A 27,117-nucleotide genomic window follows, 5' to 3' on the forward strand; every position below is an offset into this window, starting at 1 on the left:
GACGTGGCAGCATGGCTGCAGTAACGAATTTTCCCATTGGCTTAAAAGCGTGCCAACAGGAAATAGTTAGCCGCCAATTTCTCTGATTGGCCGGCTGGTAGCGGATTCTCATGCCGCCGTGGCACGGTCATGAGCAAGAAATTGTATGTGTCGGGCCCAAATAGCGAGTGACCCGGCACTATTCTGACATTCAAGTCAGTAGCGAGTTCGGCTACTCCCGGTCGTAGCGGAACTGCACGAAGCTTTTCAAATTGCCTAAGCTCGTGACTGAACACACACGTATTTTTACATTCGGTCAAAAAAGTTTTATATAATTATATAAATTTCATATAATTACATAAAATTTTATATAATTATATAAAATTTTATGCAATGAAGTTCGAAAAAATTTTATCGAATGGCAATTTCTAAGTAAATACATAGCTGTGCAGGTGTGTAAATCATAATATTTTGTAAAATAATTTAGATACAACCAAACAACGTAAGATTATTCATAAAAACTGCATAATCATTTATTAAATAAAGTCTATAAAATTTTTTAATTTATTACCGCATTCATAAATGTTATGAAGATAAACTTTCTTTTAAATTCTTGGAAATAGACTAACAAGACCCGAAGCGAGATGGCAGCTAAAAAATTTTGAAGTTTCAACAATGAATTAAGTTATAAAAAACTGAGATGTAAAATTTAAAAAGTGTTAGTTAAGTTTAAAAGAATTCAACTTCTCATTTTGCTTAATTTGCCAAAAGAAGGAATTATTGCCCCGCTATTAGTGGGTATACCGCTATTAGTCTCTTTACCCTATAAGAAAAATCTGGGCGTCGGTTGGCCCTGCGGGTCAGCCCCAAAATTGCCCGCTGTTTTCGAGCTCCTTGAGCTCAAGGAGCTCGAAAACATGACTGTGACTATATTTTCGAGCTCGAAAATGCTATTGCATGCAATCATTTTTTTATGAGCTTTTGAAGATCTAACAAGTAACGTTTTATGCTAGAGTTTGAAAGTTAAGAATCAAAAATCATTAATGAAGAAGCGGTTTTAAATTTTTATTTTCGATTATGTTCTCTAAAGTACATGTATTGAGGCATAAATCAATGTCAGTGATCAAAATCAAGATTTGAATGAGTTTTGACTTAGGTCAGAGCAATAATATATGGAATATCCGAGGAAAACATTAAAGACTGGGTTTTTTCAATTTTTTGCTGACGATATGTTTAAAACTAAAGAACAAGTTACATGACATTATCTGATGATCGAAAGAGACTATATCGAGAAAGAGTTGGTATGATTTCAGACATATTTTAGCACATTATATTTTGATTTATCCGGAAAATATAACATAAAATGTTATTTTTTTAACTTTTCAGCGCCGATATCTTTTGAACTGATCAACCGATTTTGACGTTTGAGGTAGCAATCGGCGCGTTTTATTGAGTTCTAGAGGTGATTAGATTTTGAAATTGATCGGATGAGTCACTTCAAAGATAATCGAAAAAAACCGTTTTTTATCATTTCTTTCGCCAACGATATCTCTCGAACAAATGAACCGATTGAGATAGTTGAGGTGGCATTTGACAAGGCTTATAAAGTTCTAGAGTTGATTAGATTTTGATGTCGATTGTTCAAGTCGTTTCTGATAAATCACTAAAAAACTAAAAAAAAAAATTTTTTTTTTTCGTAATTTGCCAATATTTTCGAGTCTACTTGATCAAATGATCTGAAATTTCCAGGAAAGTTGAGGGCCAACAAGCTCATTCGATTGCCACCTCAACCATCCAAATCGATACATTAGTTTAAAAGTTACAAAGAGTTTACACACACACACCGACCCACACACACACACACACACACACACACACATACACTCGGACATCATTCTGAAAATAGTCAGAATAGCTTCCTAGGACCTCAAAACGTCGACATCTGTTGAAAACTTGACTTTCGAAAATCGGGGTGAAAACAATAACTTCCCAATTTTTCGAAAATCGTCGATTTTTTTAGCGGGAAGTTAAAAAACATAATCGAATATAATACAAGTAATAGCATCAATCATTTATCAACCTTCCGTTACACGCACTTTCTCTAGTGTCGAACTCGTATTCACGCCAACTCTATTAGGTTGAGTAGTGCTGTGCGGGGAATCACCGTACAGCGCGAGTAACGAAGGGTTAATGTCTTCAATTATCTAAAGTTCATTTGTATCCAAATAAATACATACAACTAACTCATCCTCTCAAGTGTGTGATTCATCACAGTGGTTAACACGTCAGACTTCGAATCAGAAGGTCTTGGGTTCGAGTCCATAACTCGGCGAGGTTTTTTTTTTTTTTCATGGCAGTTATTGTATACATATAAATCACCATATAAAATTATACTACATTTTTTTCCCGGGCAGTCCCATGATTTTGAAAATTTCACATCTAAATGCGTGTGGTTGGAGAATTCATCTACCGTAAATTGAGCGTAAAATTTCGGTCAAAATGCAGTGCAATTATTTACATATGATTGTACTTTCGGTATCCACAGTCGGTCAATCAACTATTGTGACATTGGTGATCGACGCTCATACTTAGCGATATGTAATAAACGATTAGGTGGTGTCATTGCAGTAAGTGTTGAAAAAAGTTCGCTGAATGTTCGCGCCAGAACACTTGACAACTCTACGCTCTACTATACCAGAGGTGCTGCTATCGACGTGCCCTCTGATACTCGGAATTTCAACTCGATAGCCAGCTACGCGGCAACTGTCATTATTCTACAACACCTGTTATAGAACACCACGTGCTGTCAATATTCATAATATTCAAGTACATCGTGCAAATTATCCTGTTTCATTGATTATATCACTTTGAATATTACTCGCCAATTCATCAGGTATTATTATTTATCTATACTTTTCATTTATATTCTCAACTTAATTCATAAAATCTGTGATCATTTTTGTGTTGCCCGCGTGTCAAAATAACCTGCCGGCTATATCTATACATATACTCGCCATCACGTGACTTTGCAGCCACAAATAATTATTCTTAATTTACATTCACTTTCATTACTCATCGCTTAATTATTTACTCGTACATGATGTCAACTGGTGTGATTGATGTCATCATTCAGTCATCCAGTCATACTTAATCTCTAAAATCAATATCAAATTTTATTTGTGACTGAAAAGTAATAATTATACGTTCAGACTCGGCTCTCTACGCATCTTAGCATTTTTTACTCGGTTCTTACTCGTACTCTATGTCGCGTATTAAAATTATTTGTGACTTAAATTTATACTCGAAATATTGTGATAGTTGTAAATTATTAATTGTCAATAATTTATTTATTATTGCGCTCTATACTATAAATTAATTCACGTGTATGGTGCCGTGTAAATTTATAGAAAACTCATACTCCTTAAAACTCGAAAACTCAATCTTCAATTCAACTACGCTCTATATACAATGTATATAATATTTCATGTGTACGGTGCCATGCAATTTATATGAACTCAATTAAACTCAAATGCAATCGAATTATATGAACAAGTGCTCTAATATGAACTCGTGATCGACTCTTGTACTCTATGCTATTATCTGTGATTTATTTTTATTAAATATGGACAACACACCAAATTAGTGACTTATTATTTCTTTCACCATCCCGATCCAGCAAATAAATATTTAATGTAGTTTTTAAGTTCATATTTTACATGTCTAAAATTAAAATTCAATTTTAATTATAGCAAATTTTTTAAAAATCATTTCTGATTAAATTAAAATTACTATTAAAAAAATTTTTATTGCAATGATTTTTTTTTTATTCTGTTCCTGAAGAATTTGTATAAGCTCTGGTTTACAATATCATTCATTTTCATATTGATTAACCAATTCTGCAATAAACGTTTTATTACCTGTATTAATATAAAAACTCACCAATAGTAAATTTTCGACAGGAATCGCAAATACATTTTCAGTTACAATGAATTCATATAAGTGTGATAGTTGGAGAAGTCTGACAGGCTCTTTGAAAGGTTTTGTTTGCAGAAGAGTTATTATTGCAAAATGATGGCCAAGGCACTTACAATTACTAATTTTTTGACAATCGCATATTTTATCAATAATTTTTATAAAAGAATGAAGAAGATCAAAACGTTTTTCATTTAAGTATTTAAATGCTACATAAGAAGAATTATTTTTTAATGTTTATTATTATTATTATAATTAACAATATTATTATAACTGTCGCTAATAATTGTTACTATCATTAATTATGTGTTACTAATTATAAGTATTTTTTAAATTTACGTTGTAACGGTCTAATTTTGATTTATTCTGACTTTAATGTAACTTTTTTTGTCTTAAATCTGAATAAAATATATTTCAATTGAATCAATTTTGACTTGAATGAAACTTTTTTTAACTTAAATCTAAGTAAAATGTATAAATCGACGCAATTCTGACTTGAATGTGACTTTTTTTGTCTGAAATCTAAAGGAAATAGAGTCAAACTGAACCAGTTTTGACCTAAACGTGACTTATTTTGTCTGAAATCGATCCTAACTAAGCCACAAAAAGTCAGATCCAAGTCAAATGTTATGGAAATTTTACACTGACCAAAAAAATTAACTTAGTTGACATTTGAAGGATTTTGACTTCAATTTTAAGTCATAATTGAGATTTTTTTTCGACCCGGGATGTTATTATATGAACAGCAACGGACATAATGAAATCATTTATCCATCGGAATACCTTTGGAATTGCAGCGACAAAAGCACATTAAGAAACAACACTCCTAGTAGATTATCCAGCTTCACAAAAGAAGTTATTTTAAAGTTTTTTACCTGTAAGTCACTATTAAAAAATACTTCAAAATTTAATAGAATCAAGCGAAATCTCCATAGCCTGTGAAATTCTATTAGTATTAGTTTGTTATTATCAGACCATCCAATATTGAGATAGAAATAATTTCAATGTTTTCATCTGTAAATTACGGTTAAGAGTGCCTTAAAACAATGTGATATCAATTGGACTATCCATATTATATTTTTATGCCAGGTCTAATGTTATGTATCTGGATATAACCAAATGTAGCTGTTGGCTTCTAAAAGAATATCCAGCATTGCATTAAAATTACTTTCAAATATTTTTATTTGTAAATTACAATTAAGAGTGCTTTAAAACTTCATGATATCAAATGGACTATCCAGATGAGATTCATATTCCAAGTCTGATGTCATATTTAGATCTACTAACCTGGTGCGCTGTCTGTCAATAGTTTTGATAAGTTGTTCTACAGTTTCTAAAAAACAAGCCGTCGAGTCAACAAGTGCCTTTTTGACGAAAACCTGTTCAAGACCACCGAAAAAAATTTTAAAAAAAATTTTCTTGGTTGCTTTATTTACGTATTTCATTTTTCATAGCCTTATATTGTTAATAAAATAGTGAAAAATCGAAATTTTTTAATTTTCCTAGCGGTGATCTTTTCTAAACCCTTTCAATAATAGCTCCATGAAGTGAAAAATTCCAGGTTTTTAGTTTAGGAATGATAGGGTTTTTATGTAACATTTCAACAGATTAAAATTAACTAATTAACAAAAGCATAGTTAACAGGGGTAATCAGATATTTTCGGCTGAGTTTTTTTCGGAAACAAAATCACTAAATACATAACACAGACCACACATTGATGCACTACTGTCTAATCTAGCGAAGTGCGCTTAAATCGTTTGACAACATTCGTTTGGTTAAGAGAAAAACTTGGCCAAAGCTTCCAATTACTGCACAAGTGCAACAAAGATAGTACCGTTCGTGGACTTGTAGGCCAGTAAAAATAGACGTTTTTTTGGATCAACTTTGCACTAAATTTCCGATCCAAATTTTTTTTTTTTTAGGTTTAGGATCACTTACTGAGCATAAAATCACAAAATGCTGACAGATCTAGGTGACGCCACCATCGCTATCCTAAAAAAGAGTTTTCGGCTGATATCTCAGAAACTATGCACTTTAGGGCAAAAGTCATAGAGACCATTGTCATAGGAAATAAAATTTCGCATCTTTTGTTTCCAGTAAACTTTTTTGTAAAACTTACCGTTTACGATTTATGGCCCATTTAATGAACCGGTTTTTCTATCGCGGCCAATAACTCTTGAAATATTAGATTAATCAATAAAATTAACCAATCCATTTTTAAAGATCAGTTAATTTTCTACAACTTTTGTTTTAAACTTCTTTTTCTGATGTCCATACTTTTTGAGTTATAGGACGTTTAATGTTGGACTACCGGGCGTTAAGTTGAAAATTTCAAGATACGCTTAGAATATAATGGTACAAATTCAACAAATAAATTAAAAAAAATATCCCGCTTGTTTATTTAGTTAATAGTTAATAATAATAATAATAATAATAATAATAATAATAATAGTTAAATAATAATAAAAATTAATAGTTCAATTCCTTACCTGCAATAGTAACGAACTTTTTTTTTATTTTATTTTATTATATTTCACACAACTAAAAAATAGTTAGTAATTATGGTTAATTATGTTATTTTCCAATGCTATAATAAAATGAAAGAAAACGAAAAATGAATATTTTTAAAAAATTCATTTAAAATTTATTTTTCAAAACAATATAAATGTTCAGTCAAGAGCAAACTCGCTACCACCTGAGAACGCCGAGCCTCACCAATAGGTCGGCAGCACTTTCGCTATTTGAACTTAAGCGCGAGATCTTGGCCAATGAGGAAAATCCATCATTCAAATCAATTAGTTCCAACAATGAATAAAAGAGTTGCGACATGAAACGCACTCATTGGCTCAAGATCTCATCAAGCTACGTGGATTTTTCCTATTGGCTGAAATCTCGATAGCGTCGCTTTCTAATTTTCTCATTGGTCTACCGCTCTGACGTCACAAAGAAACCGTTGTGGGCTTTCATTTACGACGTTTTTCTCATTAATTCACAACGTGCTCTTCAAAAGTTCACCTCGTGCTTAAAACCACTTCGCTTTTATAAACGTTTTATTGAGTAATCATAATAAATCTTGTGCTGAATTATATTCAATAATTAGTCAGTATATCAAGGCTGCAATTTGTTGAATATAAATAAATTGTCATCCGCGGATAATTAATTGTAAATTAATTTCCGGGAAGTAATCGCTATCAACTACGTGTTGAGTCTTAATACGTGTTTATTACGTTGCATTCGCTCTCGCGTATTAATTAAGTTGAATTCGCTATTAATAATAATTATTTCTCCCAATAATTCTGTACAAAGTGTAAATAAATAGTTAATTTATTTTACCTAAAAAGTGTGTAATTTTTAGTTGTTAAAATTACCATCACCTACACCAGATCCAATTAGTTTATCCTCTGATTTTACAATAAAACAAATAAAAATTTGAAATTTTATTAAATTCTTGACCGTTTTCTGTGCCATCTCTGTACCAATTTGCTGCTAGGGCTTCGTACCCAGTATTCTTATAGCTGCTATAAGAGTGATTTGAAAAATCAATTTTTTAAAAATATTTCTCTTTCGTTTTCTTTCATTATATTATAGCATTTGAACATAACATAATGGTTAATTATTAATTATGGTTAATTATGTTATGTTCAAATGCTATAATAAAATGAAAGAAAACGAAAGAGAAATATTTTTAAAAAATTAATTTTTCAAATCACTCTTATAGCAGCTATAAGAATACTGGGTACGAAGCCCTAGCAGCAAATTGGTACAGAGATGGTACAGAGATGGCACAGAAAACGGTCAAGAATTTAATAAAATTTCAAATTTTTATTTGTTTTATGTTGTTTTGAAAAGTAAATTTTGAATGAATTTTTTAAAAATATTCATCTTTCGTTTTCTTTTATTTTATTATAGCATTGGAAAATAACATAATTAACCATAATTACTAACTATTTTTTAGTTGTGTGAAATATAATAAAATAAAATAAAAAAAAAGTTCGTTACTATTGCAGGTAAGGAATTGAACTATTAATTATTATTATTATTTAACTATTATTATTATTATTATTATTATTATTATTATTATTATTATTAACTATTAACTATTTATTTACACTTTGTACAGAATTATTGGGAGAAATAATTATTATTAATAGCGAATTCAACTTAATTAATACGCGAGAGCGAAAGCAACGTAATAAACACGTATTAAGACTCAACACGTAGTTGATAGCGATTACTTCCCGGAAATTAATTTACAATTAATTATCCGCGGATGACAATTTATTTATATTCAACAAATTGCAGCCTTGATATACTGACTAATTATTGAATATAATTCAGCACAAGATTTATTATGATTACTCAATAAAACGTTTATAAAAGCGAAGTGGTTTTAAGCACGAGGTGAACTTTTGAAGAGCACGTTGTGAATTAATGAGAAAAACGTCGTAAATGAAAGCCCACAACGGTTTCTTTGTGACGTCAGAGCGGTAGACCAATGAGAAAATTAGAAAGCGACGCTATCGAGATTTCAGCCAATAGGAAAAATCCACGTAGCTTGATGAGATCTTGAGCCAATGAGTGCGTTTCATGTCGCAACTCTTTTATTCATTGTTGGAACTAATTGATTTGAATGATGGATTTTCCTCATTGGCCAAGATCTCGCGCTTAAGTTCAAATAGCGAAAGTGCTGCCGACCTATTGGTGAGGCTCGGCGTTCTCAGGTGGTAGCGAGTTTGCTCTTGACTGAACATTTATATTGTTTTGAAAAATAAATTTTAAATGAATTTTTTAAAAATATTCATTTTTCGTTTTCTTTCATTTTATTATAGCATTGGAAAATAACATAATTAACCATAATTACTAACTATTTTTTAGTTGTGTGAAATATAATAAAATAAAATAAAAAAAAAGTTCGTTACTATTGCAGGTAAGGAATTGAACTATTAATTTTTATTATTATTTAACTATTATTATTATTATTATTATTATTATTATTATTAACTATTAACTAAATAAACAAGCGGGATATTTTTTTTAATTTATTTGTTGAATTTGTACCATTATATTCTAAGCGTATCTTGAAATTTTCAACTTAACGCCCGGTAGTCCAACATTAAACGTCCTATAACTCAAAAAGTATGGACATCAGAAAAAGAAGTTTAAAACAAAAGTTGTAGAAAATTAACTGATCTTTAAAAATGGATTGGTTAATTTTATTGATTAATCTAATATTTCAAGAGTTATTGGCCGCGATAGAAAAATCGGTTCATTAAATGGGCCATAAATCGTAAACGGTAAGTTTTATAAAAAAGTTTACCGAAAAAAAAGATGCGAAATTTTATTCTCTATGATAATGGTCTCTATGATTTTTGCCCTAAAGTGCATAGTTTCTGAAATATCAGCCGACAACTTTTTTTAAGGATAGCGATGGTGGCGTCACCTGGATCTGTCAGCATTTTGTGATTTTATGCTCAGTAAGTGACCCTAAACATTATAAAAAAAAAATTTGGATCGGAAATTTAGTGCAAAGTTAAATGCTATTTTTACTGGCCTATTGAGAATAATAGAGAGAAAAGTACGAACCCCTGTTAACTAAAAAATTGGGGTAAGAATTTTTTTTAGGCGGATTATTGTTCATTCATATGTTCAGAAAGTACGTTTTTTTTTTTATCCCTTAATATTCATATTTTATCGGATAAAATAATTTTTTTTTTTGATCATGCTGATGCTCAGAAGAGGTTTAGGCGCCCTCTAGGGGGGCGTCAGACCGAGCAAGTACCACCCTCTTCGCGGGTTCTGAGACTATTACTCCGACCGTTAGCGGTTCCCCTTTGTTTTGCACCTTGTTACATGTGGCAACTCCGTGGTTGCAGGAAGCCAATAGGTACCTTTGCGCGGGTGAGACCTACCCTTTTGACTGTCTTAAACTTCTAAGGTATACAAGCCCGTACAGAATACTATCACAAGCTATAGTTAGCAAATGATAATCACTTGGGGATGACGGTAGAGTGCAATCTTTATTAGTTGCCGTCCTACGATCCAAGTGAGATAATGTGGAAGAAACCCTTTTAGGGTAATGAGTTATGCTGCAACTCTCCACTTATCTGCAGCCTGTAAACCAATACAGGGAATTGGTACCATGGGGGCCCCGTTCCAAGCCCCATTTCGGTCACAGTCTCTTTATTTCCTGGGATGGAAGGAATGGGGGGCCGAGTGAGGTAGGACTCGTGGTGGCTGTGGTTAGATACCACACGCAATGGGGATTTTTGATTATACCCCCGGTAAATGTCCACTCTTGGTTTCGACTGAGAGTGTTGTCTGGGTGGAAGAGATGGGATTACGCAACGCGAGTATGCCTAAAAGGGCGAGGCCTCGGCTTCCGGTTGGCGGAAGCGGACTTAGGTCCACGTTACATTAATTAATTGATCATGCTATTGATTTGATCGACGTGCGTATACGCGCCACTATCCGTTTTTAGTAAGGGAAGCTATTCTGACTATTTTCAGAATGATGTCCGAGTATATGTATGTATGTATGTATGTATGTATGTATGTATGTATGTGTGTGTGTGTGTGTGTGTAAACTCTTTATAATTTGTTAACTAATGAACCGATTTAGATTGCTAAGGTGGCAATCGAAAGAGCTTGTTGGCCGTCATCTTTCCTGAAAATTTCAGATAATTTGAGCAAGTAGATTCGAAAATATTGGCGAATTACGAAAAAAAAAAATTTTGTTTTTTTTTTGTTTTTTATCGATTTCTCAGATCGAGAATAGATCTTTGATTGAATTTGATTGAATAGGCAACATAATCGAGAATAGAATTTTTAAAACCGCTTCTTCATTAATAATTTTCGATTCTTTACTTTTCAAACTTCAGCAAAAAACGTAACTTGGTAGAGCTTGAATAGCTCATAAAAAATAATCCCAGGTAACAGCATTTTCGAGCTCGAAAATATATTCATAGTAATGTTTTCAAGTTCCTTGAGCTCGAAAACAGCGGGAAGTTTTGGGGCTGGCCCGCAGGGTCAACCGACGCCCAGATTTTTTTTACTAAATTGCTTATAACTTTTACAATTTTCTGCCGGCCCCAAATTTCCACTTTAACATTTTTTATAGATGCCATTTCGAATCGAATGAGATCTTAATCATAATTTTCAGTGGTCTTGAACAGCGGGTGAATTGAAAGTAGACGCTCTAGATGGAAGGGGAAACGGGCATATGAGTAATAAAGAAGCTGAAACTTGCCCGCCAAAACGAAGGCGGCGCAGCCACGCGACATAAGTGAGTTGTTTGCTGAGCGTCTTATATACTTGATGTGCTGTGAGTAAGTGATTGTCTGTCATATTTAGTTTAAAGAAATAAAATCCATTGTAATAAAGGAAAGATACGTGTCAAAATTTACATTTACGGAGGGGTGTAAAAAAACTGTAAGTAAAATTATAATTATAAAACATAACTCTATTTTTTTTAACTCGATCAATTTCAAACGGTTCCATGCGTTTTGAGCACCTGACAAAATATCCCCGACAAAATATCTCTGGTCAAAATATCCCCAGTTTTGTGTCAGTTTTTTTGGCTTTCTTCACTATTTTTGCTTCCTCTTCATGGGCATATTTTTTCCGGAGATAATTTGTCGGAGATATTTTGTCGGGGATATTTTGTCAGGTGCTCAAAACGCCTGATACCATTTTAAACATCCATCATAATTGCGTAAATCTCCTAATAAATGTGAATTCCTAATTTTTTTATTGAAAAAATAAAAACTGATTTTTCTTAGTGTTTTTTGATTCAAAATGTCGCCAATTACAACGTTAGAATCCACTAGGTTCCATTAAAAAATTGATATTTTGTTGCTAGTGTATTAATAATTAACAAAGCTTTAAAAATATGACTATATTAATATTGTCTATAGAAAATTGATAGAACTGTTTTAGACGAATTGTCTCATATTTATTAGTTTATATAGTCAACTATAATTAATTGTAAAAATCAGTTTTTATTTATGTATGTGTCTTAGAAAATCAAAAATTTTTTTTTTTACAGTAGAAATTGAAGATCCCGGAAAAAAATGTTTTTATAAAATTTTATAAAATAATGTAAAATTTTATACAATTTTATAAAATTTTGTAAGATTTTATAAGATTTTACAGCAAAACTTTATAAAAATTCATACAATTTTATAAAATTTTATAATATTTTATACAATTTTATAAAATCTTATAAAATTTTATAAAATTCAATAAAATTTTATAAAGTAAGCTCTGAGTAAGGAAGGTAATAGATGAATGTAATTTTATAAAATTGTATGACATTTTATAAAATTGTATAAAATTATATAAAATTTTATAAAGTTTTACACAGTTGTATAAAATTATATCAAATTTTATACAATTTTATAAGACTGTACAGCGAAATTTTATAGAATTTCATATGATTTTATATAATTTTATCAAATTTCATAGAATTTTATAAATATTTATAAAATTTTATGTGGCAAGATCTTAAAAAGAAAGTAATAATTAGATGAAATTTTATATAATTTTACGAAATTTTATAAGATTTTATAAAATTGTATATAAACTTTTATATAATTTCTTAAAATTATATAAATTTTTATACAATCTTATACAATTTTATAAAGTAATTTCTTAGTGAGGGAAGTAATAATTAAATGAAATTTGATATAATTGTATGAAATTTTATAAAGTTTTATACGATTTCATAAAATTATATGCAATCTTATAAAATCTTATACAAATTTATTCAATTTTATAAAGTAAGATCTCAAAAGGGGAGTAATAATTAGATAAAATTTTATATAATTGTATGAATTTTTATAAAATAATATAAAATTTTATAATATTTCATAAAACTTTAGAGAATTTGATGTCACTATTGCATCTAGTGTGGGGTAGCATTTTGTAAAATTTGATAAAATTTCACACAATTTTATAAAGTTTATTACAATTGATTATAAAAATTGTTAGAAATTCAAAGTAAATAGACAAAATTTTCAATGGCCATAAAAAAAAAATTTCATTTTTGCGGGCAAAATATGGTGATAAACAAATATGAAAATTACATTATCAAAAATATAATTGATTACCTAAATATATGCAGGGTACCCCCAGAAAAATGTAGAAAAAAACAAATTCTGAATATTGAATAAGTTTGATTTTATTAAAATTTTTTGTAAGTTATTTACATTAAAAAAAAATATATTTTACACAATTATTGGATGCAAAGGAAGATAAAAAAGTTTTTATTAGTTTTTATCATAATACAAAATTCTTTAACGTTTTTCGACCGGTACTCGATTCTTGAAAAAGTTTAACGAAAAAAAATTCAAAATAATGCTCAATTATATCTACAAAAGTAATTTTGGGATGGTTATGACAGATTTAAAAAAAAAATTTTTTTTTCATAAAATTTTAGAAGTACCTCGTTTTGCCTACCCCCGCCGCCCCTTTCTCTTACATATTTATATATATATATATATATATATTACAAAATGTGATAATTTTGAATTTAATGTTTTTAAACTTTTATTTTGTCAACTATCAATTAAAATTAATTCTTCATTGCTCAAGGAAAAATTCAAAGGTTTCGCCATTAATTCAAAAATATAAATCATTAAAAATCAATAAATTTAATTAATTTTAAAATTTTATGTCCATTAAACAATCGATAGTTGAGTTATTCAAATCTTTTTTTTATATATTATTATAAATTAATACTATAAAATATGACTGATAAGAATTCATGAGTAATCATAAATACAGCCACGAATATTTCTAAGCTACAAGTGACCAATAGACGAGCGTAGCAGACAACGATTCTTCAATAACAAAAGTTCAACAGCATCGAGGGTGGCCATAAATTGGATGGGTGACCCGTCCCGGAAAAAAAAAATCATTTTATAAAATTTTACAAAATTTTATAAAATTTTATACTGAAAATGGCCTGGTAAAATTTTATGAAATTTTACAAAGTTTCATAAAATTTTATAAATTCTTGTAAAACTTCATAAAATTTTATAAAACTTTATAAAATTTGATAAAATTTTACCAGGCCATTTTCAGTATAAAATTTTATAAAATTTCATAAAATGTTAGTACTAAAATTTTGTAAAATTTTATAAAATTTTATAAAAACATTTTTTCCCGGGATTTCTATTTTTTACACTGTTAAAATCTATGCTTTTTTTGTTAAAATATTTCTGATTATTGATATAAAAACTTTTAATAACTTATGAACAAGAATTAAAGATATTCTGTATGGAACGCCAATTATAACATTAGGATCCATTAGGCTCCATCAAGAATTTGTTTGTTGCTACTTAACACTTGTAACATTTCCATCTTATAGTCACGTTCATTACTCTTTTCCATTCATATTTTTTGTATAGCTTATGAATTTTATTTCACATGCTTATAACTTATATTTGTATTACAGGATTTTCATTAAGTTGATTCTCATCGTAAAGGATCAATTATGTTTGCTGCGGTGAAGTTTAGTCCACTGGACAGAGCTTTTCTATTATTAAAACATTGCAGATAGCTAAATTAATGATTCTCTTTGAGAAATCCAAAAAGTACAAGGTCACTTATGAGGATGATTCAATTAAAAAAGCTGTCATTCTTGACGCCCGATAAAAAAAGATTTTATACAATTGTATAAAATTATATACAAAAAATGGCCTGATCCAATTGTATACAACTGTATAGAAATTGTATACAATTTGTATAGAATTGTATACAATTCCTATATAAATTGTATTCAATTGGATCGGGCCATTTTTTCTATCCAATTATATATAGTCTATATATAATTATATATAGTCCATATATAATTGGTATGTAATTCGATACAATTGTATAAAATCTTTTTTCATCGGGCGTCTGTTGTTATAATAATTAATTAAATACATGCCAGGACTGGTTGGTGGTTGGGATGTTGGAAAAATACGCATATTAAAAAATATAACAATATTTTTATTTGTCACATCACATAATATCACTGGGTTACAAAATTAAATCATTGAGCTCATGAATACTTGATAAATTGAATACAAATTCTAGAATTGAACTCGAGGTATTAATTGAAGTAAATTGAGAGAATTAATTTGAGTCTACTTGAACACTAATTTGATTGAAAAAATGTCATGATAATAAGTAACATGAACTCAAAGGTTGCCGAGCGAAGTTAATAGTTGAACACTTTGATAACTATGTATAATAGCGTCAAACGCATAAATAATTGAGTCCATTGAGATCTAACAATAATGATCACTTAATTTAATTGATTTGAATGAGCTTATAATAAATTTGAGTCTAGGTTGAACACTTAGTTGATTGTAAAAATGTCACGAGAATAAGTAACATGAATTCAGAGGTTACCGAGCGAAGTTAATGATTGAACACTTAGTAATTACTTTTAAAAGCACCAAACGTATGATATTTTAGTATATTAAATCTCGAAAAAATTGAAAACTAAGTGAGATTGATTGCAGTGACAAATATTTTATTTCCAAAATTACTAAAATCCCTATATCACGCGAACGAAAAACTTGAGCCACGTAACTAAAAGAACCTTTTTTGTAGCGAATAAAATTTCCTGAAAAATCGTCATCTGCACTTTTTCTTTAAATTTCGTTATTTAGTTAATATCAACTGAAAACCCAAACTAATATTAAAAAAATTATTTTCAGAACCAATACAGAAAAAACAATTAGAGTCCGAGTAAAACTATTAACGGGACTTTTCAAAAGTATCAAATTCCCTAAAAAATGCCGCAAACGGCGAACCAATAACTTGAAATGCGGCTGAGTTATAGAGAATTAAAAAAAAAACCCGACTTTCCTGTGTATTTTAAATGGGAAAACTTCAAAATCAAATATAAAGTACTTAAAATTAAGGGCTGAAACTAAAATTAAGGGCAGGGAATTTTCTTTTCAATGTCTATAACAATGTTTTAAGTGGGAGTGAAAAAAAAATAGTCGTTCAAATCGAATCACCCTAGTATGTGTATGGATTTGCAGCGACAAAAGCCCATTAGGTCCCACTACACGGAAAGGAAATTATGGGAAGTTTTGCTATGCATTATGGGAATGGTTCCCATAATGGTATGGGAATAGTTTCTATACTATTATAGGAATCGTTCCTATAATTTATGGGAACAGTTCCCATAATAGTATGAGAATAATTCCCATACTATTATGGGAATCATTCCCATAATGGTATGGGAATAGATCCTATACCAATATGGGAACCATTCCCATAATATTATGGGAACTATTCCCATAATGGTGTGGGAACTATTCCTATAATATTATGGGAACTATTCCCATTATGTTATGGGAACCACTCCAATAATATCATAAAATTTTTTTTTTTTGCAAAACAGTGTAGAAATTTCCCGAATAATATGAAGAGATCCAAATGAAGCTTCTTCGACGCTAAATTTGTTAAAAAAAATTTTTTTGTTAAAAATTTTAATATTTTTGCTAAATATGGATTTTTTTTTTCAATGTTTGAACTTTTGTTTCTATACTTAATCGAATTTCTGTGTATTGTAAAAGTGATTGCCACACTTTTCTTTAAATTAGTATTTTCATGATAGTATGGGAACCATTACCATAATGGTATAGGAACTATTCCTATACCATTATGGGAACTATTCCTATAATATTATGGGAATAGTTCCCATACCATTATAGGAATAGTTCCTATAATGTTATGGGAATGGTTCCCATAATTTATGGGAATGATTCCTATAACTTATAAGAATAGTTCCTATATATTATAGGAATGATTCCCATAATATTATTGAAAGTATTCCTATGAATTATAGGAACCATGCCTATAATTAGAGGAACCATTCCCATAACGTTATGGGTATCATTCCTATAATTATAGGAGATATTCCTATAATTATGGGAAACATTCCTATAATTATAGGAACTGCTCCCATAATTTATGGTTGTAATTCCTATGATGATATAGGAAAAAATTTCACAAAATTATGAAAACAGTTTCCATAATTTTCTTTCCGTGTACACTTGATTCTTATTGGAATTTATAGGATTATTTCAACAAGGAATGTATCAGTCCATACTTTTGACATATTATTACTATAATTTCTACTAGATTGCATGATGCAAGCCTGATAATAACACTCTTCAGATTTAACTAGATAACTCCTGACATACACTGGTCACAGAAATTAAGGGATAGAAAAAAAATCCGAAATTCTTAGGTGATTTACAACATGCTGTAACTCAATGAAAAATGGTCGTATAAAAAAACTAAAAAAAGCAAATTGTAGCCTCAAGTTTCTAGTTTTCAGATCTGGACCTCAAAATTTTTTATCATGTACGGTTCCGGAGTAATCATAAGAAAACCAACGAAAAAAAAATTTTCAAAATTTTTGCTGGTCTTTCAATACCTCTATGGGCGACAATAAATTTTTTTGAATAATCCGTCTGACTTTTCTCGGAAATTTTATGCCCTTTAATTTGGTGGCCTTAAAAAGTCTCTACGACGATTTGGCGCCGAGTTATCATTGATCAAGCAAAAAAGTCCATTTTGGCTTTGATAATCAATAACTCCGGATGTATTGGTCGTACAGAAAATGGAAGCAGGGTTTTGAAAACTGGAAAACATTCTCTATAAGGCAAAATTAGTGGCATTTGATAGAAAAATTTTTTTTAAAGCAATATTGTTTGGTAAAAAACAGGTCAAAATTCACAAATTTAAGGATATTCGGAAATCTTGCTATAACTTTGGATATAACGGATGAACAAAGGATATCTTCGACTTTTTTTCAACCTCAAAGTGTCCTGAAAAAACCCTGGAAATTTCAAATCGCTGCGATTTTTCTTTCTTAGTGCCCCGAAGCTTCAAGTTTATCGATTTTGTTAAAAATCACCATAATTGGTAGTTTCTCGGTTTTTGTTCATTTTTTCGATTTGAAAATGGTTTTTTTACCGACAATCTTCATTTCTTTGATCAAAAAGATCGATTATTGAAAAAAATTGAAAAAAAAAAATTTTGAAAAAAATTTTTTTTTAAAAAAATTTTTTTTTTTCAAAAATTTTTTTTTTCAAAATTTTTTTTTTTGTTGTATCTGCAATGATTTATTATTCATTCGCCAGTCAACGTCCGTACTGAGCAGACGTGTTTCTAAGTGCTCCGTTTTACGAGTGTGTTGTGCTGCTATTAGTGTGCAAGTGTTCGTGGACAATCATTACTGTTACAAGTGTCGAATAAACCGTGCCTCCCGCGCTTTTGTTATAAATTTATTTCTACTACGCGGTGAGTCTCTGTACCAAGAGATTTATTAACCGTCACAATGTCTCACCCTGGAAGTTACACCCGAGCCCTCTTAACCGAAAACCTTCCTTCTAAAGAACATGCCATCATCTTGGACTCAATCGACGGTGTACAAATCCACGAATATGCAGTCGCAGTTGGAAGCAAAATTGGACCAGAAAACATCCGACATCTCTCAAGGATCGCAAATAACCGAGTCTGTATCTACTTATCGACAAAGGAAGTTGCTGACAACCTTATCGAAAACCATAAAACGGTAAAGTTGAGAGACACTAATATCTATATTCGGCCTCTAATCTCTCGCAACAAAAGGTTAATTCTGTCTAATGTCCCACCAATAATCCCCAATGACATCATCATTTCCAAGCTAAAAGAATCCAAAATTAATCCTGTCTCAAATATTTCGACACTTCGTGCTGGATTAAACATTCCTGGATACCAACACATCTTAAGCTTTAGACGGCAAGTATTTATCAAACCCGAAGAATCCATCAACATTCCCCCACTATGGAAAATAGACTATGATGACACGTCTTACTACATCTATCCCACTCTCGACACAATGCTGTGTTTTAATTGTAAAAAGGAGGGGCACCTGGCGAAAGCCTGTACAGCAAATTCAAACCCCCAAATTGACGCAAATAAAACCAAAGAGACTACGGACCCCCACTCTCCCCCTAAAACTAATGTCACCCAGAAGCCTATTTTTCCCTCTCTGCCACCAATAGCTCCAACCCGTAGTGAGACAGATAGCACCACAATTCCAGGTGAGGAAAATGACAAAGCAAATCCTCCCACTAAACGACCAAGATCGAGCGGATCAGTCGGATCTTCGCAAGCGTCTGTGCCGACCCTAGATCTGCTATTCGCAAAACCTAAAATTGTGGAACAAATAAGACAAGCAAAAAAAGTCAAAACAAATTCGAATACCTTATCTCTGCCTTCATCAATAAGGATGGCTATGCTGAACTCTCCACCAGATTTTCCTTACACGTATACCCAGCTAGTTGCTTTCCTAGAGGACGCACCTAAAATAAAAATTATCGAGGGTCTCTTATCAAAGCACAATTTCAAGGCAGCCGACACTGTTGTGATGCTGAGAAAGCTATATGACTTCCTCGAGAATCGAAAACAAAAGCATCGCTTCACCCGTGTTATCAACAGAATCGAAGGAAATGTCATGGACGAAACTTCTTCACAAAGCTCGTATGCCTCCAATGACGAGCTTATGAACCTGGAGGAGTCGACAGTGGGCCTTGCTCCGACAGATTCTCAAGGATCAGTATAATTTCGGCACAAACACCGATAGTTTAACCTTTCCATCACTCTTAACACAATCTACCAATAATGCATATCTTGCAGTGGAATATCAATGGCTTCTTTGCGAAAAAAGAGTTCCTGGAACTTCTGATAAAGGAACCTAATTGTGACTGCATCTGCTTACAAGAAACTAACTTTAAAGGAAACTTCTGTGCTACTATCCACGGATACCAGGCGGTATATAAAAATCGAAATACCTCAACGAAAGCCAGTGGAGGCGTTGCAATCTACGTTAAGGAAAAGTGGATCATGGAACCGCTTCATCTCAACACCCCGCTAGAAGCTACGGCCGTGTATGTTCGAACCGCTCACCCCCTTACTATTTGCAACATATACCTCCCGAATAGTAGAACACTGAATAAGAACGAGCTTCGTGACCTCGTTAACCAGCTGCCCACGCCATTTATCATTTGCGGAGATTTTAATGGTCACAACTCGTTATGGGGATCTGATAATACAGATGGCCGAGGTAAAACCATAGAAACCTGGTACAACGAGCTCGATGAGGTTATCCTCCTCAATAATGGGTCAAGCACACACTTCGACGTTAAATCAGCCAGACAAACTTCCATTGATCTCACCTTTGCTTCATCTTCTATAGCTAGCGACCTTGAATGGACTGCCCGTGAAGACAATTTCAGCAGTGACCATTACCCGATCGAAATCGACCTCCATAGGACAATCAACGAAGCATCGTGCTTCCCCCAAAAATGGTTAATAAAGAATGCTAACTGGAATTTGTTCCACAACATTCTTAACGAGGAAAAACAGTCCCTTCCTGAGCCTTCGTCTTTCGTTAACATGACAGCTAATGAGATCATTGCACCGTTCATTGAAGTCATAACTACAGCAGCCAACGATTCTATCCCCAAATCGTCAGGGTTAATACGACGAAAATCTGTCCCATGGTGGAACACTGACTGTCAAGGTGCAATCAAAGACTCTAAAAAATCATTCCGTAAATACAAAAAGAATCCTAGTGTAGAAAACATGGTTGCATTTAAAAAATGTCGAGCTGTTGCTCGGCGCACCGTTAAATCAAGTAAAATAGATTGCTGGAACAATTTTACCTCCACAATCAATGAGCAAACACCTCCAGCAGTTGTATGGAATAAAATCAGACGCATTTCCGGTAAATGTTCTCCTCTTCACACACCGACCATCGCGAATCCTAATGGTAAGATAGTTGAGAACCCCCAGGAAACAGCCAACATTCTGGCAGAAGCATTCGCCTCAAATTCAAGAAGACCTAACCCCATAGGAAGTGAGTCCTGCACCTCGCCTAAGTCGCATCCTGTAGATATGGAATCAACGTGTAACCTAGACCATATTAACAACCCCTTCACTTTCGACGAGCTAATGCAAGCTATCTCCAAGTGTCGCAACTCCAGCCCTGGACGGGATGGCCTACCAAATACGCTGATTAAGAATCTCCCTCGCTCATACCTTGAGTATCTATTGTCAATCTATAATTATCTTTGGCAGTCCCACTCCTTCCCCGATCAATGGAGAGAAGCTACGGTTATCCCAATCCTTAAGCCAAATAAGGATCGGACGAAAACATCCAACTATAGACCGATTTCACTTACTTGCAATCTTTGTAAATTATGGGAAAAAATGATTTGCCGGCGTATCAGATGGAGACTCGAAAAAGAGGAGGTACTTGCACCCCACCAGTATGGTTCGCGTAACTTCAGATCTACCACTGACTTCTTAGTCAGTCTCGAAGCCGATATTTGTGAGGCTCTCGCAGACCACGCTCACCTCCTCATGGTGACCTTAGATATAGAGAAAGCGTACGAAAGAACATCGATCCATAAGGTTATTGAGATTATGATCTCATTAGGATTCTCGGGCAATCTCATAGCCTATGTCATCAACTTCCTGACTGACCGTTGCATGAAAGTAAGGATTAATGGAACCTTTTCCAGCCTAATGTCCATCAACGGATTGCCACAAGGTTCAGTACTCAGCGTCATCCTCTTCACTGTTACAATAAACCATGCCCTGCGAATTGTACAATCCCCGCTACGAGGGCGTCTGTTTGTCGATGACCTTTCGATAACGTGCTGGGGACAAAACATCGAGTTCACCTTCCACATCATACAAAAAACTCTGAACGATCTACAAGCTTGGGCTGACGGATGCGGCCTTACCTTTTCAGCTACTAAATCGGAGTATATGATAATCGGGAACCAAAACAAGGCACAAAAAAAAAACCTCAAACTCTACCTGAATGATCAACCTCTTCAAAAACAAAATGTTATTAAATGTCTCGGACTCACGATCGACCGTAAACTCACATGGAAGACTCATATTGAAACTCTAAAGAATGAGTGTCAAAATCGACTGCACATTTTGAAGGTCTTAGCAGGAAAGAAATGGGGAAGTAGCGCTGAAGCCTTATTAAGGATATACCGAAGTCTCATCAGATCGAAGCTGGACTATGGTGCCATACTATACGACTCAGCGAGTCATGCGCTTTTGAACACTCTCCAAGTCGTCACTAACTCAGCATGCCGCATCTGCCTTGGAGCCTTCAGAACAAGCCCAACCTACAGCCTTCTGGCCGAAGCTAGAGAACTCCCTCTATCTATCAGGAGGAAAGAACTATGCCTCAAGTATGCCCTCTCAATATCCACAACTCCTAACAATCCTGCATTTCACTGTATCTACACGGGCGCTGATCCCAATCGATACCTCCAAGGTACTTCACCGCAACCACTCAGAATTCGGATATCTCAATACTCTGAAGAGCTCGGGATTATTCTACCGACTGTTTATAAACGATCCCTAGGTTATTATCCACCGTGGCATTCCTTACGTATCTCCGTGAATACAGAATTAAACGACCTTGATCGCCACACGACAACTCCAGAAACCTTGCGATTACTCTTCTGTGAGCTTCGTGACAAATTTACACCATGCGTCAAATACTACACCGATGGCTCTGTCATAGATGGAAAAGCGGGATATGCGGTAGTTAACAACTCTGGCCTATTAGCGACGAAACGAGTAAGCGACAGCAACTCTATCTTTACCTGTGAGGCCAAGGCGATTTTGCATACTCTCGAAATAATCTTAGAGCGTCAAGATACTGTTAAGAGCACCGTCTTCTCCGACTCAATGTCTTGCCTAATAGCCATTAAAAACCAGTTTACTACAAATCCTATTGTCCAAATCATCCACCGAACTCTGGATCGTCTCGAATCTCTACAAAAACAAGTTAGCTTTGTTTGGATCCCAGCACACATTGGAATCCCGGGAAACGAACTCGCGGATGGGGCGGCCAAGGCCGCGACCTCCGAGGAATGCCCACCGAATTCACCCCTAACACTTCCAGAATCTAAAAAACTGATTCGCAATGCGATTAATAACCACTGGAACACAATCTGGTTGCAATCACCAAGTAAACTCCACGACTTCAGGAAAAATATCTCAGAAGCAGTCCCAATACTGAGTAGGTGGAAGCAGCGGGTAATAACAAGAATCCGAATCGGCCACACGCACCTCAGCCATTCTCACCTTATTTCAAAAAAACCTCGTACCGTGTGCAGAAAGTGTAATAGCCCATTTTCCGTTAAACACCTTATGATCGAGTGCAATGGATACCAACAAGATAGAATACGAGCTGGCCTGCCTAACGACCCCACAGGAATCTTCATGGACTACAATGGATGTAAAAAAGTTATATCTTTTCTCAAAAATGTTTCTTTGTATTCTCTATTGTAACTCTTTATTTACTTGTAGTCGCTGATGACCTAGTTGTCACAAAGCGACTTATAAATAAAATCAATAAAAAAAAAAAAAAAAAAAGATTTATCATTGTCAAAAAAAATTCCTAAAATTTTTTTTACCGCCGGCATTAGAGTTTCCCAAAGGGTATGTTTGTTAAGTTGACATTTGAAGCAGATGCAGTTACAGTGCGAGCGAAATTTTAAAAGAGAAAAAATTTGAGCAGCTCATCCTTATTCTGCGTTTCCGTGTTTTAAAGTGAAAATAATTTGATTGGAATAGTTATTAACTAATATTTTATAAATTCATAATTTCTTGATTAATAAGTTTAATAATGAAAAACGGAGATGAATTTTTCGTCTGCAATACTTGTCAAAAAAGTGATGTGTCGTTAGATTTATTAATAAAACATTGCAAAGAAGATCATGGTGAAGAAAGTAAGTTGACATAACCTATATTATCATTAAAAGATTTTCTATGACTAATATAAAATGTTTTTAAAATTAATAATAATTTATTTAAAAACTTTTACTTTTATAGATGCATCTTGTGCTTTAAAAAACATAATAACTTACGTTATTGATGATATGATTGAACCTATTGATGAGCCTTTAAATAGTCGAGACTCCATAGTTCTTGAATATAACGACGAAGATACAGAGGTGGTTATTGAAGATGTTTCACACGATTTAGCTGACAGTAGCAGTGATTCGAATGCTGATAAAATTATACATGTAGAAAAAAAAATGAAACATAGTGATGAACCAAAGCTTGAACGTAAGCTTTGGCCACCAAATATCACAGAAACTTTTGTTGAACTTGTAGAAAAATACCAAAAAGATTTAGAGTCTTTTAAAAAGAAACACGTCTGGCAAAAAATTTCTGAGAAAATTAATAATCAATATCAGAGTAAAATAACTGCACAGCAATGTGAAACTAAATGGAAAAGTGTTGTAAGAAAATACAAAGAGATTAAGCGGATCAATTCTACATCTGGGCAAAGTCGAAAAAAATGGGATCTATATGATAAAGTTAATGCAATTATGTTTATGAAACCTGAAATTGAACCAGTTGCAATATGTAGCAATAAACGAGGTCTAGTTATCAATAAGAATACTAATTCAACTTCAGACGAAGGAGCCAGTTGCTCTTATAAGACAGACCATGAATCTTTTGATGACAGCAATGATAAGGATTATGAATCTTCATTCTCAATGAAAAGAAGAAAAAGCATAACCCCTACCGAACGGCATCATCAAGAAAAACTGGAACGTATGGACAAGTACAATGATCTCTTTGCTGGACTTATTCATGCTATTGGGAAAAAATCTGATAATAAAAGAAGAAGACGTACAAGTAGCTCATCTTCATCAAGTTCTGATTGATGTTGTATATTTTATCGTTCATTCTTTCATAAGAATTACATGGCTTAATTTTAATTACAACTATTCTTAAGTATAATTTGTGCTTATTTAACTTTAATTATATCTGTTTTTCAATTTTCATACTTAGCTAAACAAGGTAGGAATAAAATATTCAATGTATCATTAAATTACTTAAAGTATATACATATTTTGTAGTTAATAAAAATTAACATACGATTTCAATAAATTTTAATTTTATTCAACATTTTTTTTTTCACGTCAGAAATTTTTGTCCTATTATCAATTAAGTGAACTGACAAAAATTGAAAATCAATATAATTATAGAAAAATTCTCATAATTATGAATAAATGACCATTTATGATATCTCAACGATGGCATTCCGTTTACGGATTCCCCTGAGACTTACTTCGTTTTCAGTAACATAATCATCATCTCCATTATTATTCAATTGTAATCCTTCTTCTTCTTCTAATTCTGAATTTACATCAATATCAAGTATATCAGTTGATAGTATACAAATATTATGTAAAATACACGCCGTTACTATTAATAATGCTATTAAATCTAGCCGAACTGTCTCCACCATTAATAATCGATGAAATCTTCCCTTTAGCAATGCAAAAGCGTTTTCAATTACTACCCTTTGCGTGGATAATTTATAATTATAGTTTATCTCTTGCTGAGTTAAAATACGAGTGTTCTTGAATCCCACCAAAAGATAAGAGCTTAAAGGATAAGCTAAATCACCAATCATGTGACTGTTATCAGGAAAATTCACTTCATTACGCTGAATCCTTTCATATAAATCAGATTTTCTAAATAATGTAGCATCGTGAATAGAACCAGGCTGTCCAGCATACACATCAATGAATAGTTTGTTGTGGTCACATACACCTTGTAGAAGAACTGAAGCAAAACTTTTGCGATTAATATACGAATTACCATTTCCGTTTGGTTTTTTAATAGGAATATGAGAACCGTCAATAGCTCCAATGATTCCTGGAATAAAATTAACGGATTTTAATGATTACTCTAATATTTATTTGAAAATATAGTAATTATACATAAGTGGGTCTCGATCTTTTTTTGCATGCAAAATGTTGTGAATAAGATATGAATGGTTTTTTTTTCTTCATTATGAAAGATTAATAATATGAAAAGAATAGACCACTTATGAAAAGTGAATATTTTAGTGATTTTTCCAAGTTTACAAGTCATAAAAATCATTATTTATTTAAATTTTAGCTATCACGTTTTTTGATGAAAATATTTGTTTCTAATAATTGATCTACTTTAATTCATCAATCTATTGCAAAGAAAAACAATTTTAAAATGAAAAATTACAAATGATTCATTTTTCGATTTTTATATGTGAAAATAGGTGGAACATCACTTGTATAATTACCAAAAAATATTAGAACAAATTAATTTTTATAATACCTGGAAAATTATTAATACGTCTAAATCCATCTATTATTTCTCGTGCACGTGTTTGAGATGGCCAACACAAAATATTGTGATGCTGATTCATTTGAAGAACTCTGTTACAAGTTCGATACAAAACTTCCCAGCAAGTTGACTTACTAATATCGAATCTGTCCGCGACTGATCTATGATTGAACAAAAAAATAACCAAAAAAATTTATTTGAACGCAAATAGATAAAATTAAGTATAAATAAATAAACATAAACATAGTATTTTATAAAAAAATTACCGAAAAGATTCACAATTTCCGAGATACCAGATCAAAATCATAGCTTGTTCTTCCAATGGCAGTTCAGTGTGACCACTCCGAAAATCGTGAGGAATTATTGAATGTAACTTTTGAAGAAAACTTTCGAATGTCTCAGGTGTCATACGAAAATGATGCTGAAATTGTTTATCTGAATATCTAGGCACAATATTCTTAGCATACCCAACGACTTTCACTAATTTCTCATTTTTTTCATCCGCATCATCGTTATAGAAAATAATAAATTCGGCACCACCAACGACACTAGCTATCATCGATGCGAGGAATGCCATAATTAATCATTTTTTTACTTAACATAAAAAGTAAACACTTTAAACTCTCAAGTTTTAACCAAAAAATAAAATTTATTAAATTTCACTCCCGTCATCAGTATTCACAAATATTTGACACAAAGAACGCACTTCTTTCGTAGGTTACGGTGTTTATTTCGTTTTTCCCGGTAAAAAAAAAAACTCAGCCTACTCTCAATCGTTCGGTCGGTAGAGCAGATCGAGCATTTTGTTAGCTCTGCTCGGGCTCCAAATTACCATTCCGAACGCACCAGATAAATCATTGCAGATACAACAAAAAAAAAATTTTGAAAAAAAAAATTTTTTTCAAAATTTTTTTTTTTTCAATTTTTTTCGATAATCGATCT

At 32.3% G+C, this 27,117-nt stretch overlaps 2 protein-coding genes across 6 annotated transcripts in view; both read left to right on the forward strand.

Moving 5' to 3' along the window:
• Nucleotides 1-27,117, forward strand: part of LOC130664099 (collagen alpha-1(XVIII) chain-like) — an 826,723-nt gene that overhangs the window by 53,296 nt on the left and 746,310 nt on the right. The window lies entirely within an intron of this gene.
• LOC130664102 (uncharacterized) lies at nucleotides 23,911-24,857 on the forward strand. Its single transcript, XM_057463866.1, has one exon. The coding sequence runs from the start codon at nucleotides 23,928-23,930 to the stop codon at nucleotides 24,723-24,725; it is 798 nt and encodes a 265-aa protein (XP_057319849.1). The 5' UTR covers nucleotides 23,911-23,927; the 3' UTR covers nucleotides 24,726-24,857.

Source organism: Microplitis mediator, chromosome 2 (assembly GCF_029852145.1).
Source record: "Microplitis mediator isolate UGA2020A chromosome 2, iyMicMedi2.1, whole genome shotgun sequence".
Taxonomy (NCBI): domain Eukaryota; kingdom Metazoa; phylum Arthropoda; class Insecta; order Hymenoptera; family Braconidae; genus Microplitis; species Microplitis mediator.

Bases quoted from the DNA above. Each gene is read 5' to 3' on its own strand.
- LOC130664102 (XM_057463866.1), top strand. From the start codon at position 23,928: ATGATTGAACCTATTGATGAGCCTTTAAATAGTCGAGACTCCATAGTT.